Source organism: Gobio gobio, assembly GCF_949357685.1.
Source record: "Gobio gobio genome assembly, chromosome: 19".
Classification (NCBI taxonomy): Eukaryota; Metazoa; Chordata; class Actinopteri; order Cypriniformes; family Gobionidae; genus Gobio; species Gobio gobio.
In genome coordinates this window covers 32,702,775-32,723,204 of record NC_137112.1, presented here as the reverse complement: position 1 = coordinate 32,723,204, position 20,430 = coordinate 32,702,775, and the positions used below count along the sequence as shown (strand labels likewise).

Below are 20,430 nucleotides of genomic sequence, written 5' to 3'. Positions count from 1 at the left end.
GTGTTTCACAGAAGAAATTAAGTCATGCAGGTTTGGAACAACATGAGGGTGAGTAAATTATGACATCATTTTCATGTTGCAGTTTAATTGTCACTTTAACATTCTATTAAAAGATGTGCATGTCACTGTAAAAAATTAATAATCTGTCTTGCAATTTTCATTAAAAAAATTAAGGTGGTAATTAAAAAATATTGAGAATATTTCACTGATAAAAACCGAGAGATAAGCCTACATTTTCCTTCTTTTTTTTAAAGGAAACTTAAGCAGTTTTGAGGCTTGAATTGAGGAACCAAATTAAGCTAATAAAATTAAAGGGGTCATGAATTGAGAAATCAGCTTTTCATTCAGCCTTTGATAAAAATTAATTGTGATATAAGAATGTCCTGTAAGTTTCATAGCTGAAAACATCCTTGTTAGTCAATGAAAAGCTTTTATTGACACCAGGCCAGCGCTCGATCTCAGAATGTGCCAGGCTATGACGTCTGAGTGTGGTGAAATGCCGCTTAATCTACTGATTATATTGCGGAAGTTTTGAACATGCTTATTTGTCTGCAGTGAAGTTTTGCTGATGTGTGTGTGTGTGTATGTGTGTGTGTGTGTGAGTGTGTGTATGTGTTAGTGATGCGCGGTTCGCGGATATATCCACCAATCGGGCGGGCCAAGTAATACAAAATAACATTCATATTAGTTGCGGGTGGATGAGAGATAAATAATTTTGTTTGTTTGATAAAGACATTTTGCGAGCCCTGTGGGCGGATTCCGGTTGCCTTTTCTCCACATTGGAAGTTTTCAAAACAATTCCCCACATGTACTTACGGGGGAGCCGAAACTCATTATTATGCAAAACTGTTATCCAATCATAGCAGTGGGCGTTTACTTGAAAGTCTTCAGTGCGGCACGCCCATAAAAACAGAGCGTTCCAGGAGAGAGGCTCAAAACCAGGGCAGAAAATAGCCTATTACTTATTCATTATGATGTTTTTAAATGTAAAAACCACGCAAACGTAATAAGTTGACCTCAGACAACAGTATAAAAAATTAAAAAGCCAGTTCATGACCACTTTAAGGGAAAAAGGCTACCTATTTATTTTAAGAAAATTAGTTAAATTATGCGGTTTTATTTAGAGACTAATTCCCAGCATGCATTGCATATGGCTGGAAATGGAGAGTAAATATTGAAATTTAGTGTTATTTTATGTGTTTTTGAGTGAAAGGAAACAGTTATGTTTGACATTTGAAAGAATTTCTGTAATGTTGAAGTTCGTTACCATTGTGCAGAAGAGTAGAGCTTATGGTTAGGTTGTGAATAACTGCATGTACTAATGTTATGAAGCATGTTGCTTTTTTCAATGAGCAATAACTTTGCTATTGCCTGAGCAGTAACACGTTTGTTCCTACTTGTGCTGTGCTAGCAGCATACATGTTTTTAATTGTACAACATAATTCATAGTCAAATATAAACTGGTCATTTCCATTCACTCTAAATCACACACTTTTGAGAGTCAACAATAGCACATTTCACTAAATATATTAAATTCATTGTGTCAGCCAAAGACAAATCCTTCTAAAACAGCCTTAAAAACTACTCAAAAATATAATGTGTAATATTGTAGCCATAATTTTTTTAAAATAAATCGCACATAAAAAATGTTTACAGTGAAATGTGAACATGGTTACATAAGCATAAGGGATGGGGGGGCATTTTTTTCCAGTGGATTTTCAGGCACACTTTTTAGTGTATTTTTCAGATCATAAAACACCACATCCTGACAGGAAGTACCCAGACATGCATCCAGACATGCATCTGTGAAAGTCTAGCAGTAATAAATAACTCATTTAGATGTGCAGACATCAAAACAAACATAACAAACATATGCCCCTTCTTCACTATTGACACTTGCTTTTTCCACCGTCAAGCATCATTTTTCATTTAGGGCCTGAAACCATAAAAATCTCACGAAGCACAAGGAGCGCAACCCCTTGGAACATTGTTATAAAAGGACAATTTTTAAATATAACTTTGATATTTCCCAATACCACCACTTGTTTGATGCAGTTTTCAATATTTGATATTTACAGGTTTAATATTTGATATGCCGCACTTCAAAATGTCAATGTTGGTGGTGGATTGCATCAGCTTGCACTGACAGTGTCCCACCGCTTGGTGGTATCAATCGTGGCATGTGTTACTATACGGGGGTGTATACATTTGTGCATGAACCAGTGCCATTCAACATTATATCATCCTTCTCATTGTAAGGCCAAAACTTTTTTATGTGATATAAACAACCCTAACCACACATTCGAATATCTGATAAACACAAACCCTCAAAACAACCCAAAAGGACTTTTAAAGTCACCCTCTTTATTCTGATAAAACACAGATGTTTAAATAAGTAAATAATTAGAGGAGACATCCAGGTTCCAAGAAACGCATCTATTTGGAGTTCGCGTTCGAATTGAATTCATTACAAAATTAGCTTTGTATCGCGGCACTCCTTTCAGGTACTGCACAGAGTGAGCCTTTTGTGCAACTGCTTTAAATTCAGAAGCAGTAATTGTGGTTCAATGAACTTAAAGTGCATGTCTTTGTGAATATTGCTCCAGTATGTTTCAGACTTTGTGTCATAGAAGCTTTGCTACAGACTTTTAGAAACATCGCCTGCATGTGGTTTTGTTTAGGGATTAAAATAAACGCAGTTCATTTCATAACAGATGCTGAAGTTGAAGGGGGTTCCATCTTTAGTGGCAGGGCAACAAAGAAATGCCATTGCATTGCTCACATCCGGCTAATAATGGACTTTGATCTGTCCGCTCCACTCAGCTGCAGGCACATCATTATTTTGTTAGTCCAAAACTGATTGTTTTTAATAAAATCTTAATAAAACCGAACCTTTTTTTTTTCTTCATCAAAATTGTCATTGTCACATAATTAAACATTTAATTACACAAAAGTGCTTTTCCACAGGCAGTAAAAAGGGATTGACTGTTGCGCAACGTAAACCGATGCAAGGAGGATTCCAATCATTTTTGGCACATCCACAGAGGTTTGGTGTGTGAAATTTGGTGGTTTGGTTAAATCTCCACCAGCACATGCTAGATCTGTGCTGTAGACAAAAACAGCATTATGTAGTTTGTGTGTGGACCTAAATCTTTTTTTCTTCTCTTAATATAAACCATGCAAATGAGACATTTCAGGCCAGTTCTGACATTTTGCACTAAACCACAGCTTTGCACAAAGAAGTTAACCCTGTGGTAATCGATGCATTGCCAATAAGCCAATGTCATCGAATTAAGATGTAGAAAGTGCAGTGTACGCAATCGATGAAAGAACAGGAAAGACAAAGACCGGTGAGATATAACAAATGTTATAAGCGGTCTTTAAAATAGCTCTAACGTTTAATGCTAAAGGCTTCATCAATAGTGTCACAATGACTTCATGATCGAACTAAATAAAACTTGACCACCAAAACCTCACATCAATAAACTGCTCTAGCCTTATTGCTACACTGTTTGAGACCTTTTATGACAGAGTTCCGTTTTAAAACCACAAGAATTGCATTTAAAATATCTAGGGCTGGTGAAATGGATTAGATTTTCTGTTTGTTTGTTTGTTGTTTAACATGCTACAGTGCATCTTAATGACATATTAATTATTGTTTTCAATTACTTATCTGTTCTTTTATGTCTCCATGTCCAGCTGCATAAATAATTTATATCAAACACTGTCTTGAATGAGTACTTTTTGTGTGCGAATTATAGCTTCCATAGCACAGTAAGGCAAAGCAGATGCTCACATTTTGAGGTGCAAGTTGAAGGAAAGAACTTAATTGAAAGAGAACAACCGCACACTCTCTTAAACATATGTATTTACCAGCACTCCGGCTAGTAGCCTTTGTCAAGGTATAGTTCTACAAAATGGAGATTATTGATTGATTTGTCATTACTCTCACCTGTGTATGATTATCCCATCTATTTATACTGCTCTCCATTTTGTAGAACTATACCTAGTTTTGTTATTGTAACAATGTGAATTAAAAAGGAATTGATGTCAAATTGATTGACATTATCTCATTGACAGACTTCAAATAACATGTTTATCTGCTGATCCTATGTCTTGATATTCCATCACATGAAAACTAACGTGAAACACATTGTATTTACCATTTAAAAGGATAGTTCACCCAAAACTTCTGTCATCATTTACTCACTCTCAAGTTGTTCCAAACCACGTAAGACTTTCATTCATCGGGGAGATCGTAAAAGTAATCCATAAAAATCGAGTGGTTTAGTCCAAATTTTCTGAAGAGATGCGATCGCTTTACATGATGAATAGATTGATTTTAGGCTTTTATTCACATATGAACATTGATCAGCGAACATTAAAAAAAAGCTCAACCGTACTTGCTTGACGCGCAAGAACAAACCTCATTGGTTCTTGCGGAAGCTTAAACGTGCTGTGAAACACAAAGTGAATCCTCATTGGTTCTCGCATGTCAAGCAAACATGCTTGAGCTTCCGTTTATCATATCCAGTGCCGCCGCTTCCACCCTGCGCTGCGCGTAGGACACCAAGTGCTGAGGGGGCACACCATAAAATAATTACTAGTTGCGTAGCTGTCAATGGAGGGACAGAAATCTCTCCAAATTTGATTAAAATTATCTTAATTTGTGTTCTGAAGATGAACAAAAGTCTTATGGGTTTGGAATGACATGAGGGTGTAGCCTGACGTAGTAATACTCAATTCTAGTCAGAGTCTATTTGACTCTATTTGAGTCTGATACTGCTCCATTGGGCTGTGATTATGGGGCATGTTTCAACCGAACCAGGAAAGACCTCAATTGGATAGACCTACAACCAATAAGAGAAACGGAGCGACGCATAACGTTAGTTGTCAAATGTCAACAGAACTCAACTGCACTGTGTTGCCAAGTCCGCAGGTTTTTTTTTCATGTCCGCGGGTAGAAGCGACCCCAATTATGTGATATACAGACCCAGTAATGTGAATTTTAGCAAGCATCCCTGCCAAAATAACACATATTTTACCCCCCAAATGCCCTTTTTTTCTGGAGAACCCCCCCCCCCCCCCCCCTCCCTTGTTTTTGGCTAGTTTTGAGTAGCAATTGGGCGGGTTTTGTTGTAAAAACTTGGCAACCCTGTCTGCCCACACGCTGGAATAAGTTACGTTAGAAGAAAAAGATGAGTGTAAACGATCTTTGCCGGTGTTGTAAAAAAAAGACTGTAAGGATACACAGAGTACTTACCAACACGATCATCATTTCTGAGAGAAATAGTAAAGGTGAATGCATATGAACAAGTTCTCCGTTTAGGATTAGAACAAATTCAACCCAAGCGCCTTTGATGATGTGGATGATTACGTTACTGTTGATCATCTGTCCATCATCGTCTAAAGCCCGCCCTGACAATTTCATTGGTCCGAACAGTTACTGTTCAGGCATAATTGCTCCTCTACGGATCAAGTCCAGACCGAACTGCCCGCGCTCAAATGTTGTGGGCGGGGCTAAGTTTGGCTGGCATCCAGGCTAATGAGGGTGAGTAATTAATGACAAAATTTACATTTTTGGGTGAACTAACCCAAGGTAGATGATGACAGATAAAATGAAAGATGACAGATTCTGTCATCGTTTCTAGTTGGAGGTTTCTGCCAGTTCCTGTTCTCCATATTGTGAGTCAAACAAGTCTGGTAACTGAGGGTATCACCTTTTGTCTTTCTCTGAATGGTGGCAGTTGATGATAAATGCTTGATATCATGAAGTTGTCTGAGTTGTATAGTTATACTGAAACTACAATGTATAGATTAGCCCTAGAAAAGCCCTATCAGGCTTGATGTCTGCAGCGCCAAATGGTAAGTTCTCAATAAAGATTCCTACTGAAGACACACCCGAGTTTCCTACATGTGTCAGTTATTTACCATTTCCTTTACCAGCATGACACATCTTTTGAAATGTTTGCCTTGATGACTAAAAGGGTCTTTTAAAGGGATTGTCACAGTTATATTCAGTTTGTTTTAGTTCTCATGGACATTCAGTTTATTTTCATCAGTCACATGTGTTCCTTTGTTCTATTTCCCGCCACAGTCTGTCACCATGGACACTAACCACATTATCACAGCTGTTCGTCATTTAAGTTAATCATCTGAGTATTTAATTCCTGCTTGTTTTCAGTTCATTGTCCGGTATTGGTTGTGTCCTGTGGACACGGTCTTGCACATTGGCTTATTATTTGAGTCTTATTAATAAACCAGGTGTCATCTTCATCTGCCAAGAACCTGAGCGTTACAGGGATAGCTCACCCAAAATAAGAGTTCTGTCATCAATTACTCGCTCTCATGTCCTTCGAGACCTGTATGACTTACTATTTCTTCTGTGAACACAAAAGGAGAACTTGACCCAGTTGCTCTTTTCCATGCAATTAGTCCACATGAGGATGCAAAAGCACTATAAAAGTATTAAATTGTTGATGGGATTGGAGACACGAGGGTGTGTAACTAATGACAGTATTTTCATTTTTGGGTCAACTAATTCTTTGCACATACTTCTGCCCTGACGTCTATTATTATTTTATTAAAGTCATATGTTAGAGGAGAGATGTAGCATGTGACAAAAAAACAGTAATGCGCATCTGTGAAAAGACAGAGACATTGACCAAAAAAAACAAACAAAAGAAAACTGCAACAAACTAACCAGGTAACATGAGATTGCTTTATTGTAAATGGGTAGTTTTAAGGACAAACACACTGCTAATGTTGACTGTTTCACGTTCTACAAAGCACCGGCGTCAGCAGTTTCTTTAATCTGTTATACTCATTTGTTTTTTGGTACTGCACAAAATATATTGTTGTTAGATTCCTTTTATCAATATGAGCCAAGCAAATCATTAGATTAATTATTTGCTTCTGACATAAATACAGCACTTTGACTGTGGCTTCGTCCCACCTGCCCTGAATATACAGAATTTATTTATTTATATACACCATATATATATTTGTGTGTTTGAATATCAAAACAAGTAAAATCTTGAACTGACTCTCTGAAAATGAACTCTCTTTTTTCTTTTTCTAAGAATTAGTGATATATTCCATTCAAGATGTCATGGTCAGTTTGACTGGGCAAAATGTGCAAAGAAGAACAAGATTAATGCGTCAAGTTTATTTTGTGCAAGAACACTTACATATTTCATAGGCTATATCATGTCAATGGACCACCTGTAAGATCATTCATTTCCTGTTCTAGTACTATATCCTGATTGTGGACACCTTTTGAGCAATTAAAATCCTTTGTATTATAATTCCATACTGAATGAGAAAAAGCAACCTGCTGATATTTTGTCTGTCAAAATATAGTTTGTTTTGAATAAATAATTTACTTTATCACCTCTTGGTTTCTGTTCTTTTTGAAGTGTCTTCATGTTGGAAACTTTAAAGAATGTTGATTTTTCTGTTTGACTGAGATCACTTGGGACACCCTGCTGAAAAGACCACCAGAGCTAATCACCAGCATATGTTTTGGCTACTAGTCCCAGCAGGCTTCTCAGGCTAGATCAACACCACTCCAGCACTGACCAGGATGCCGGTCTAAGCAGGTCTCTTTAGAAGGGCAAAAATGCATTGTGGGTCACTTACTTTTTGCTGTCTATAAAATAGGAGAGTTATGAGCAGAAGTCCACCGCACCCTAGTGCAATTATAAGCACGGTGCCAAAAGAGATGATTAAAATGCTGGATTGTTCTGTGGCAGAGTTCCTCTTTGTTTTGCTGTCTGGATGAGTCTGGTCCTTCATCCCCTGCCTGTCCTCCTGGGATCTGCTGTCTGTGGAAACCAATGGTATTTTTGGTGAATCATCACAGAATTGGTAACACATGACCTTGAACGCATTCTTCTGCTTGAGACGCATGTTGATCGTTGACGTCTACTATTCAGGGTTAATATTGTTAACTAAAACTATTTTTGTTAATTGAAATTAAGTAAAAAAAATAACCTATATAAAACCTAAAATAAACATACTATACATATTGGCATACATACAGTTGTAATCAAAATTATTCAGTCCCCATTGCATATCTGATAAACGTAGCTCCTAACTTACCAATTTATTATATTGACCAATATATTTATTGACTCTTTAAACTCTTAAAAATAATGGGCGTGTCAGTCCTTATTTTAGGACTCCTACATTTTTGCTCAAAGCATTTTAGCATTAAAACTAGTAGCTCCTAAATCTGTGATAAGTTAGGAGTAGTCCAGATGACTCCTAAATCACTAAGACTAAATCACACAATCCTAATGGCTTTCTCCCCTTTCTCTCTTCCACTTCGCTTCTTGTCTACTCACTGTCCTATCATAACAATAAGGCAAATAATTAAATAATGTCGGATTACCTGTGGCAGTTGTTTCAAGAGTTCCCACTTACAAATTATCGAATAGATTAAAAGAGTAAAATAATCCTATTTGGCGTGCTGTCCAAGGGGATCAAGGGCTCTGAGCCCGGAAATTTAGCCCAAATCCAGAGTTTTCCCTGAATCCCCGACTGGGCTGAAAGTGAAGAGTCGAGGTGTCGGAGGGATGCAGAAAACAGTTGAGGTAACTTGGTGAGTTGGCTCTGTGTACTCTATATATGTCTCCTCTTGAGTTGATAAGATAGTGCTCCTCCCGAACTTTGTTTATAAAACATAATTTCTCGCTTGAATTTTAAGAGAGGCTGACAATTAGCTGAACATATACATACTTGTTTAATTAGTGACAGCCTACTTTTAAAAATCTTTATTTGAATACATTCTTTTTTTTTTAAACTGTATTTGAATATGGCAACTTTTTATTTTAAAATCTTTATTCGGATATGGCAACATGATACATCGTTCCACAATATTTCTATCACTGACAGAAACTCCTCCCCCATCAGCCAATGTGTGTATAGTAAGTGTGATGACATCATCCATAGCAACGAGGTCAACCTCGCCCCTTATCCTTAGCTTAAAGGGATAGTTCACCCAAAAATGAAAATTAGCCCATGATTTACTCACCCTCAAGTCATCCTAGGTGTATATGACATTCTTGGAAAAAGTGTTGAAAGTGAAAGCACTTTCAACACTTTTCCACAGAAGGCGATCGGCTGGAACTTTACATGATAAAGTTTTAAATATGGATATTTTTCTTACACAAATGCATCAATTCACTTCAGACGGCCTTTATTAACCTCCCGGAGCCGTGTGGAGCACGTTATTCGACGGACAGATGCATTTATTATGGACTTCAAAAACAGAGCAACTATTACTGCTATTAAAAAGCTTGGATTAGCCTGGACTTTTTTAATATAACTCGGATTGTATTCGTCTGAAAGAACAATGGCATATACACCTAGGATGTCTTGGGGGTGAGTAAATCATGGGCTAATTTTCATTTTCGGGTGAACTATCCCTATAAGATTTCTCTCTGTTCCTTAGTAAAAGTTGATCTCAGCAGCTTTCTGAATAGGTTTTAAGAGAAAACTAAGAACTTTTACTGCTATTTAGGAGAACTTTTAGTGCTAAGATGAAATGTTTTGTGAATACGGACCCAGGTTTATTGGCAATAGCCTATTTGTAGACTTTCAGCCCTTTGCAATGAACAAATCAAACAAAACTCATTAAAATAGCTCAACACAGCAAATGTTTCAAGTGGTTTCCCCAAATTCAACTGAAAATGCACAGAATGCCTTGAACAGAATCCCTCGCAAAAGCACAAATCTGCAAAACAGGTGTTGTCTCAAACAAACCTGATGCAACTAATCAAGGGCTTCATTGGTTGCAATAGGTGTGCTTAAGCTAGAACACATGAAATATCTGAACGGGCTAGGTTTGTTGAGTGTCACGTTTGACTGCATGTTAGAAACATGTCTAAGTCAAAAGAATGGTCCAAAAAGTTAAGAGAAGCCCTTCCTAAACATTGAACAGGATACAAAAAGATAGCGAAAGCACTAAATATTCTTAGAGACACTGTTGTGAACATGGTTCGCAAGTTCAAAGTTAAATGCGGTGATGCTCTGGGGCTGCTTTGCCTCCTCTGGCACTAGAAACCTGCAGCGTGTGGAAGGCAAGTTGGATTCATTTTTGTATATCAGGAAATCCTAGGAGAAAACGAAGCTGAACCTTGGGTGTCATTGGACCTAACAACAGGACAATGATCCCAAGCATACCTCAAATTCCACCAAGGCTTGGTTGCAGAAGAAGTTCTGAAAGAGTGGCCCTCACAGTTACCTGACTTGAACCCCATGGAAAATCTCTGGTGGGTTTTGAAGAAGGCAGTTACAGCACGCAAGAATGTTACTAAACTGGAGGCCACCGCTCATGAGAAATGGGCTAAGATTCCTCAGAAACGCTACCAGAAGCTGGTGTCTGGTTATACATCTTGTTTGCAGCAGTTAATAACCGCAAAAGGGTGGTCTACTAAGTAAGATGTTTGCCATGAAGGGGTTGAATAATTTTAAGACTGCAGAAGTCATTGAAAGCTGCATTTTCAGTTGAATTTGGGGAAACCACTTGAAACATTTGTTGTTTGAGCTATTTCAATTACTTTTGTTTGATTTGTTCATTGAAAACAGCTGAAAGTTTGTAAATTATCCAAATAATCCAAAAATTTTGATTTGCAATGGGGGTTCAATATTTTTGATTACTTTATATATCCTTATAAAAATGACAACAGCGCATAGCAATAATTACTATTTAAACACAAATTAAAAAAAAGAAAGAATACTTAAAATATGGATGATAACTATAATAGTGTATAAAAAATAATATACAGTATATAGTCTATCTAACATCCTCACCCTTGCTGAGCTTTGACTCATGGATGGTTCCCATGAAATTCCTTGGCACCCTCATCGGACTTTGGGTGTGTGTTTGGAAATTTTCAGGAGGGCTATGACCTGGCTGTTCACTGAGGATGCTCAGACCTTCTGATGAATGTGCAGCTGCTTTCAAAGAAGACAGAGCTGTGGTTGTGACTGGCACAATGTGTTTACTTATTTGAAGCATCTGGAAAGATTTGCCTTTTATCTGTGCGCTCTTCATATCTTTATATGTTGGCTCAGATGTTGCAGTAACCCAGTTCTGGGATAATTTCACATAGGAACGGGGTGGTCCTTCCTGGCTTTTAGAATCTAAAGACCTCTTGGCAAGTAAAAGCGGCGTGCTCCTCTCCACACCCTCCTGTGTGTTATCTCTTGTGCTTTTTTGATAGGGAGCAGATGCGGTCAACTGAAGAGTTGAGTCAGTTCTGCTTGGAAATATATCCTTATAATGTGTAAATGAAGGGAAAATATCAGATGATGGCATATTCTCCATCTCTGAGTTTGAAGTTTCTTCACGTAAAGCTGGAGTGCTACCAAAGAGGACGTTGGGTAAATCTCCTTGCATTGATCTCCATGTAGTCGGTGTCCCTGGAGCTAGAGTTTGGTGTTTGGTTACTGGGACAGCAGACTTGAATTGTTTAGTTCCCTCACTAACACTCTGCAAGGTTACTGCTGGTGAAAAAGTGGATCTTTGTGGGGATTGAGTGGATTTCAAGTAGATATTCCATTGGCTTGCAGATGCAGATGTCCTAGATGATCCACTGCTCACTGTTGGACAAATGCAGGGGCATTCAGATGCTCCTAGAGAAAATGTAATGCAAATTATAGCAAAAGCAACTTAAGTGAGACTAGCTGGCTTTTTGCTATAATATTTTGCTCATTTTTATCAATTTCTTGAGCCTGTTATGCTCTAAGCTTCTTTATCTTTTTTTAAGGAATTCATTTATATTTACATTGACGTCTGTGTTTGCAGGTTGCATTGGTATACCAGTGGGTAGGTGTCAACAAGTGTCTTTATGAGTGAGTCTTTTTGATTTGAAAGAATAATTCAAAAACACTGATTAATTGAAAAATGAATAATCAAATGATTATTTATGAACCTTTCAAAAGTTTACAACTGTGTGTTGCTTGGAGTCGCGCAACAATTCTACTTCAGCTTCATTCAGAACTATTTATGTTGGCAGTGCAAAAGTAGACAAAGCATCTGCCAATATTATCTAACATGTAAGTTAGTAAACAGATTGTTCTCTGTTGGCAAGATAGGTTTGTAATAACTTGTCTGTCTAGGTGTTTTCAAAACCTTTGCTACAGTACATGACCCTTTTGCAAGAAAGCTAGGGAAACGTCAACAGCCATAATGCACTGGCCATGAAAGTATCATCTGTAGTTTTAACAAAAGCGCTGCGCTGTCAAAAGTCTACAGACTTTTGCTGATAAATAAATGGGTAGATCTGGGTTCAGGTAACATGGAGACATGGAGTACACCTTATTGATTTACTCATACTACTGACATTGTAGCAATACAAAGCTAGTTAAATATTCTTGCATAAAAGTCCTAGCAAACTTTTGAGTGTAATATTGCTTAATTCTATGATTTTACTGGACTTTGCAGTTGTGGTACCTGCTGTTTGGCTGAGAGGTGCAATGGTGGATTCTGGGTAATCCTCTGTGTACTCCTCTTCACAGTTCCAGTCCACAGGTTTGTCGCTCTGAGTCATTAGACCCATATACATGCGAATCACTTCCTCAGCTTTCTCCAATGCTGTCCTGGGCCAAGTCATGTGGATTCTTATGAATTTCGTTGGGCTATCCTGTAAGGTGTAAAACATGTTCAGGTTACATGGCATATGAAAGTATGTATGAAAGGGTTACAGGGCATATGAAAGTAACTATATTTAATACAATGATTTTCCCCATGTGCATCCTGCCAAAGAAAATGAACAGTCTGACCTGTTTTTTAAAATAGAGTAGACAAAGACATACAATGCATCATGGCATTCATCTGTGATTTAATTAAGACTGCAACTGGAAAAGTTTCCTCTGGACTTGCTGAGAATGTGGTCCAATAACTTAATGTGGGTAGAGAATAAGTTAACTTAATAGGCATAATGTCTACTGTTGTAACCTCCGGGAACGAGGGAAAGAGACATGGAGTCGATGACTAAGTTTCAAATACACTAAGGGTCGCACTTAGAAGCCCCAAACACTTCTGATACTTTGAGAAAAGGTCAATGAGAATTAGTGAGTGTAATTTGCATACCACTCCCCCAGACATACGGATATAAAAGGGGGACAGGACAGGGTGCATCACTCATTTAGGTTTGTGCTGAGGAACCGAGATAGTGTCCCAGCAGTGGTTCACTAGTTCATGTAGGTTGTCTACAAACCGGAAGGTTGGTGGTTCGATCCCCGGTTCCACTTGACCAAGTGTCGAGGTGTCCATGAGCAAGACACCTAACCCCAGCTGCTCCCGACGAGCTGGATGGCGCCTTGCATGGCTGACACCGCCGTCGGTGTGTGAATGGGTGAATGTGAGGCAATGTATAAAGCGCTTTGGATGGCCATTGGTCTGTTAAAAGCGCTATATAAATGTAGTCCATTTACCATTCAGAAGTTAGTTCAGCATTGTGGCTGGAGGGACACCACATCTCGTTCCCTGATGGAGGTTACAACAGTAACCGAGACATTCCCTATCTGTCAGTCCCTATTCCCGATTGTGAATTTCCAAGGTTGAAAGATATCGACTGCATCCAAAAACACACAGGCGGACATCTTTGAGAGGGAAAAACGCTCTCATTTGCTTCCATTTCAGAGGATGAAGGGATTGAGCTTGTGTATAGGCGACACTCACTCTGCCCTGAAGAACAAATCTGAATGGGTGATGCACACCGTCTACCTGTTATACATGCATGTCTGGGGGAGTGGCATGAAAATTTATCTCGCCAATTCTCATTGGCCTTTTCTAAGATTATTTCTAAGAACTCCTTCTAAGAGGTGTTTGGGGCTTCCAAGTGTGACCCATGTCAGTCATCTACACCATGTCTATGTGACTGACAGGTAGGGAACTGAACGTCCGGTTACGTATGTAACCCTCGTTCCCTGAGGAGGGAACGGAGACGTACGTTAGTGACTAACGAATGGGGGTTTCGCTTAGAAGCCAATCATCTTCATCGTATTCAACAGCGCCCAATGGCAGTGCCAATGCCATGGGCATGCGGAATTTGCATGCGTAACTCCGCCCCACCTCGTGGGTATATAAGGAAGTACGCTGCGAACATCGCATTATGTTACTGCTGCAGGAGCCAAGACTGAACTCCTCGCGTTCCAGGCAGCACAGCTGACGTGGCTAAGGAAACGTACGTCTCCGTTCCCTCCTCAGGGAACGAGGGTTACATACGTAACCGGACGTTCCCTTTCGTTCAGTCACTACGACGTACGTTAGTGACTAACGAATGGGGGAACCTGTAAAACAGCGCCACTCAGCTGTCATCCAGTGCCCTGCGTAAGTGTGAGATCCCGCCACTTAAGGCCCTAGGACTCCCACTTATCACAGGATTACCAAGGTACACTGGGAAGCATATCCCAGTGAGGGAATGCCAAGATGCCTACCGTAGGGAGGACTTAGAGAATACACACATGACCCGCTGAGGGTTGCATATGGAAGATCTCTAGGGTACCAGCCGAAGGTGGATTTTTAACCCTAGGGGTGGCAGGGACTTGCCAAGGGAAAGACACCTGCTCACTGAGGAGGCTTACGGTGGGAATACTCGTGTGGGGGTCGCCAGAGGGGAACCATGCACACGGAGCACCTGGCCGGACATGAGGGTCTGGGCTCGAAAGGGCAGACTGAACTGATGTCGGCGTCGACAGTGCTGGAGGAGCTCAGGGCTCTCGGGGAGCTCACCTGAGGAAAATATCGCACGTATCCAGTCATGGGAGTGGAATGGCGAGCAAGCGAAGACACCTGAGCGTGGTCCATTACCGGCCCCTCGGGGGGGCGAGTACAAAGTCGGACACTGGCTCCACTCGGAGATTGTAGAATCTGGCGAATGTGTTGGGTGTCGCCCAGCCTGCAGCTCTGCAGATGTCTGTTAGCGAGGCGCCATGCGCTAGAGCCCAAGAGGAGGCCACACTCCGGGTGGAGTGTGCCCTCACACCAAGGGGACATGGTCGACCTTGCTGCTGGTAAGCCAAAACAATGGTGTCCACCACCCAGTGAGACAACCTCTGCTTTGAGAGAGCACTTCCCTTCCGCTCTCCACCATAACAGACAAAGAGCTGGTCTGAGGTCCTGAAACACTGCGTCATGTCTACGTAGGCGCGGAGAGCGCGTACTGGACAGGCAATGCCAAGGCTGGGTCTGCCTCCTCCAAAGGCAGCGCTTGCAGGTTCACCACCTGATCTCGGAACGGAGTGGTAGGAACCTTGGGCACATATCCGGGCCGGGGTCTCAGGATCACGTGAGAGTTAGCCGGCCCGAACTCAAGGCACGCTTCGTCAACCGAAAATGCTTGCAGGTCCCCGACCCTCTTAAGCGAGGCCAATGCGGTCAGCAGAGCCGTCTTCATAGACAAGAACTTAATCTCGGCCGACCGCAAAGGCTCAAAGGGAGGCCTCTGCAGAGCACTTAAGACTACTGAGAGGTCCCAAGAGGGAACGAGAGGAGAGCGAGGAGGATTCAGTCTCCTCGCTCCCCTCAGGAACCTGATGACCAGGTCGTGCTGACTTACCTTTTTGTCTCCCAGGAGATCGTGGTAGGCAGATATTGCGGCCACGTACACTTTCAGGGTGGAGGGAGACAGCCTTCGCTCCACCCCCTCCTGGAGAAACGATAGCACGGACCCGATCGGGCATTTCCAGGGGTCTTCTTGGCGGGAAGAACACCATGTGACGAAGAGGTTCCACTTCAACGCGTAGAGACGTCGTGTAGACTCAGCTCTAGCGGAAGTGATGGTAGCGACCACCGCAGGTGGAAGGCTACTCAAACCTGCCGTGTCCCGTCCAGAAGCCACACGTGGAGCTTCCAGAACGCTGGACGCGGGTGCCAAAAGGTGCCCCGTCTCTGAGTCAGAAGGTCTGGTCTCAGAGGGATAGGCCAGGGAGGGGCTGTCGCAAGGAGTAAGAGTTCTGGGAACCAGGTCTGGCCGTGCCAAAGCGGGGCGACCAAGACGACCTGCTCCTTGTCCTCCCTGATCTTGCACAGTACCCGTGCAAGAAGGCTCACTGGGGGAAACGCAACTTGCGTAGCCCGGACGGCCAGCTGTGCGCCAGTGCATCCGTGCCGAGGGTGCCCTCGGTCAGGGAATAATACAGGGAGCAATGGGAAGAGTCCTGGGAGGCAAACAGATCTACCTGTGCGTCGCCGAACCGTTCCCATATCAGCTGGATCGTCTGGGGGTGGAGTCTCCACTCTCCGGGGAGAGGCTGAAACCGTGACAGCTCGTCGGCTGCACAGTTCAGGTCTCCAGGGATGTGGACAGCACGAAGGGACCTCAGGCGCTTCTGACTCCACAAAACGAGATGGCGGGCGAGTTGAGACATACGGTGGGAGCGTAGACCGCCCTGGTGGTTGATGTACGCTACTACGGCCGTGTTGTCTGTCCTGACTAGCACATGTTGACCCTTCAGCAACGCTCGGAAGCGGTGCAGGGCGAACCGTACAGCCAGTAACTCGAGGCAATTGACATGCAGAAGGCGCTGGGGTCCTGTCCAGGAGCCCGCGGCTGCTTGTCCATTGCACATGGCACCCCAGCCCGTGGATGATGCATCTGTTGTCACAACAACATGCCTGGAAGCTCGTTCTAAGGACACTCCGGTCCGTAGAAACTTGAGGTTCGACCACGGGGTGAGTGTCTGTAAGCAGGCCCGAGTCACTGGGACCCGGAGCGTGCCAGACCGCCATGCCCATCTCGGGACTCGATCGCGTAGCCAGTGCTGAAGCGGTCTCATATGAAGCAATCCGAGCGGCGTTACCGCGGCTGCAGATGCCATATGCCCCAGGAGCCTCTGAAAATGTTTCAGTGGAACCGCACTCTGGCCCTCGACTTGTCGAAGGGCAGTCAGCAGAGACTGCGCGCGCTCGCTCGAAAGCTGCGCGCACATGGCGACCGAGTCGATATCCATACCGAGAAAAGAGATCCTCTGCGCGGGGCAAAGTTTGCTCTTCTCCCAGTTGACCCGAAGGCCCAGACGGGCTAGGTGATGGAGCACCAGATCTCTGTGTCCGCAAACCTGCTCTCGAGAGGGACCCAGTATGAGCCAGTCGTCGAGGTAGTTCAGGATGCGGACCCCGTGCTGCCGAAGGGGCGCAAGGGCTGCCTCGGCAATCTTCGTAAAGACGCGAGGGGACAGAGATAGCCCGAATGGTAGAACTGCGTACTGATATGCCCGCCCCTCGAAAGCAAACCGTAGGAACGGTCTGTGTCGAGGCAAAATGGAGACATGGAAGTAGGCGTCCTTCAGGTCGATCGCTGCAAACCAATCGTGTGGACGAACGCATTCGAAAAGGCGTGTCGCTGTCAACATCTTGAACGGAAACCGGTGAAGGTAACGGTTCAGGATGCGCAGGTCCAGGATTGGCCGTAGCCCACCGGTCTTTTTGGGTACAATGAAGTACGGGCTGTAAAACCCGCAATTCATCTCGGCTGGAGGGACAGGTTCGATCGCACCCTTCGCCAGTAGGGTGGCAATCTCCGCTCGCATGACGGGGGCGTTGGCCCCGATCATGGTGGAACGGACTCCCTGGAAGCAGGGAGGAACCCGTGCGAACTGAATCGCATAGCCGCGCCTGACGGTCCGCTCGACCCAGCGGGACAGCCCTGGAAGCTGAAGCCAGACATCCAGAAACTGCACCAGCGGGGTCATACGGTGTACAGACGTACCCGGTGTGGGCTTGCAGCGATGCAGCGTCACCGGCCCGGACATGGGAGGCTGTGGGGCGTCCCGGTGCGGGGGCACGGTTGACAGCTGCGTCCTGACAGAGGAGACCAGGGAAGGACCAGCGTTCCACTGGGGTCTGCTCTGCCAGGAGGCTGGCGACAGAGTGGGATGCGAGTGGCGGGACCCGTGGGTGGCGCGCACCGTCATCACCGGACTCTGTGGGCTCAGGGATGGGAGTGTTAATTCTTTCTTTGACCAACATAGGGTGCTGCTGACCCGGGGGCCAGCAGCTGAACAAAGGATTCTCCCCCGGCCCTCCACCGGGGGAAGGAGTGGTCCTGCTACCATCTCCTCGAAAGAATTTCCCATCCCTGAGCCGTCCGTCTCAGGAGCGCCGCTTGGCCTGGCGTTTAGCGGGGCGCGGGGCGGCCTGAGGGGACTTGGACGCCTTCCTACGGCTTCCTCCGCGACCCGGCCCGGGTGAAGGCTGCTGCTTGGACCGGGTGGGAGGGGCGGGAGCCTTAGGAGGGCGTCCTCGGCGTGGAGCAGACTGAGTTGACTGCGCCGGCGGCGGGGTGGAGGCAGCAGCTGGCCGCCGGGGCAGTACGTGCTTAATAGCCTCAGTCTGCTTCTGGGCGATTGAGAACTGTTGGGCGAAGTCCTCAACCGCCCCGCCGAAGAGGCCGGCCTGGGATATGGGGGCATCGAGGAACCGGGTTCGCTCGGTGTCCCGCATATCGGCCAGGTTCAGCCACAGGTGACGCTCCTGGACCACATTTGTGGACATCACTTGACCCAGGGAGCGTGCGGTCACCTTCGTCGCCCGGAGAGCGAGGTCGGTGGCGGCACGCAGCTCATTTAAGAGCCCCGGATCAACTCCACCCTCGTGCATGTCCTTGAGGATCCTGGCCTGGTAGACCTGGAGGATCGCCATGGCATGCAGCGAAGCGGCAGCCTGCCCCGCGGCTCTGTGCGATTTCGACACCAAGGTTGATGTGAATCGACAGGCTTTGGAGGGGTGCTTAGGATCACCACGCCAGGTTGAAGCGCTCTGAGGACACAGTTGCATCGCAACAGAACGTTCAACTGGAGGGACCCCAGTGTACCCTTTAGCTGCCGCCCCATCGAGGACGGAGAAGGCGGAGGAAGTCAGTGAACGGTCACGGGAAGACAACGGGGACTTCCAGGACCGCGTGAGTTCCTCATGCAGCTCGGGAAAGAAAGGTATTGAGGGCAAGGACTGACGGGTGTCAGCGCGAGCCCCCAAAAACCAATCATCGAGCCTTGAGCGTTCGGGACAGGGTGGAGGGTTCCACTCGATCCCTAAACTCGCGGCTGCCCGAGACAACATGGCTGTCAGCTCTGGATCTGACTCGGGCAATGCTGGCACGCCCGAGGGCGGCAGCACAGCCGAGTCGTCATCTCCAGAGGACTCGAGCCCACCTTGTGATGCGGTGATCGACATCGCATCCTCCTCTGGAGCGCCAAATGAGATGCGCGGGGGGGCCGGAGCCGGCCCCGCGATCTGCATCTGAACACTCGCGGGTTGCAATGTGCAAGACGGGGGTGTGGCCCGAGGCATGAGCGTCGGGGCTTTGTTCCACACCGTAACCGTCAAGTCACCCTGACCACCAGCCGAAGTACTGGGCCTCTGGGACTCAGTAGATCGGGGTGTGGTAGAGGGGACTCTCACTTCAGTACGAAGGTCATGGAGTCTTGACCGCAACATTGCGATGGTCATGTTCCCGCAGTGAGAACATGACTCATCCGCGAACGCTGTCTGAGCATGCTGAAAGCCCAAACATATCAGACAGTGTTCGTGCCCATCAGAAGAGGAAAGCAACCGACCACACCCAGAAGTACACGGACGAGACATCCTGAAAAGGACGCGTCACGTGTAAGCTCTTTTATGAGAGGAAGCTTCGCAGAGAACGCCGAAGCGCCCAGGGACCACACACCAGCTGTCTAGCGGACCACTGCGCAGATCAGCAGGCAGGCAGTATGATGATCACTGGAACGCGCCGTAACACCAACGCCTCTGGAAAGCTGCTCGTCTCGAAAGCTGTCGATGACTCAGATCAGGCTTGTAGGAGTGAAGAGATCCTCTTGGCTCCAAAGCAGAAACATAATGCGATTTTCGCAGCGTACTTCCTTATATACCCACGAGGTGGGGCGGAGTTACGCATGCAAATTCCGCATGCCCATGGCATTGGCACTGCCATTGGGCGCTGTTGAATACGATGAAGATGATTGGCTTCTAAGCGAAACCCCCATTCGTTAGTCACTAACGTACGTCGTAGTGACTGAACGAAAGGGAATTCCTTATTACAAATAAACAAAAACAAAATGTAGCTCTTAACATTTTATTATGAACAGTCCAACACTACTGCAAGAAAAACTATTTTAACAAAGGCCTCTGTTGCCAAACCACTAGCTACTGTCCAAGACTCTTGGTTTCTTGACTTTTCCCCCTTGAAACTTTATACTGTTCAATTTATGTACATACAAAACATAGCCTAATGTTTCCACTTGCTTGATTCTTGCACTGTTTTTGCATCAACTGTTTTGTGATATTTGTCATTGAAAAGACTTTATACACCAATCAGGAATAACATTAAGAGGCGAAGGTAAAGTGAATACATTTTTTGAGTGAATTTGAACGAGTTTGACAAGGGCCAAATTGTGATGGCTAGATGTCTGGGTCAGAGC

The 20,430-nt window shown here is 44.4% G+C and overlaps 1 protein-coding gene across 1 annotated transcript in view; it reads right to left on the bottom strand.

Annotated features, from left to right (window-relative positions):
* Positions 1 to 6,708: 6,708 nt before the first annotated feature.
* The window catches only part of csf1a (colony stimulating factor 1a (macrophage)), a 28,140-nt gene continuing 14,418 nt past the window's right edge, over positions 6,709 to 20,430 (bottom strand). The window contains exons 5-7 of the mRNA XM_079844926.1: positions 12,464 to 12,653; positions 10,819 to 11,643; positions 6,709 to 7,826 (exon numbers count right to left, since the gene is read on the bottom strand). Of these exons, the coding sequence (XP_079701052.1) occupies positions 7,594 to 7,826; positions 10,819 to 11,643; positions 12,464 to 12,653 (1,248 nt within the window). The 3' untranslated portion in view covers positions 6,709 to 7,593. The remainder of the gene's footprint in view (positions 7,827 to 10,818; positions 11,644 to 12,463; positions 12,654 to 20,430) is intronic.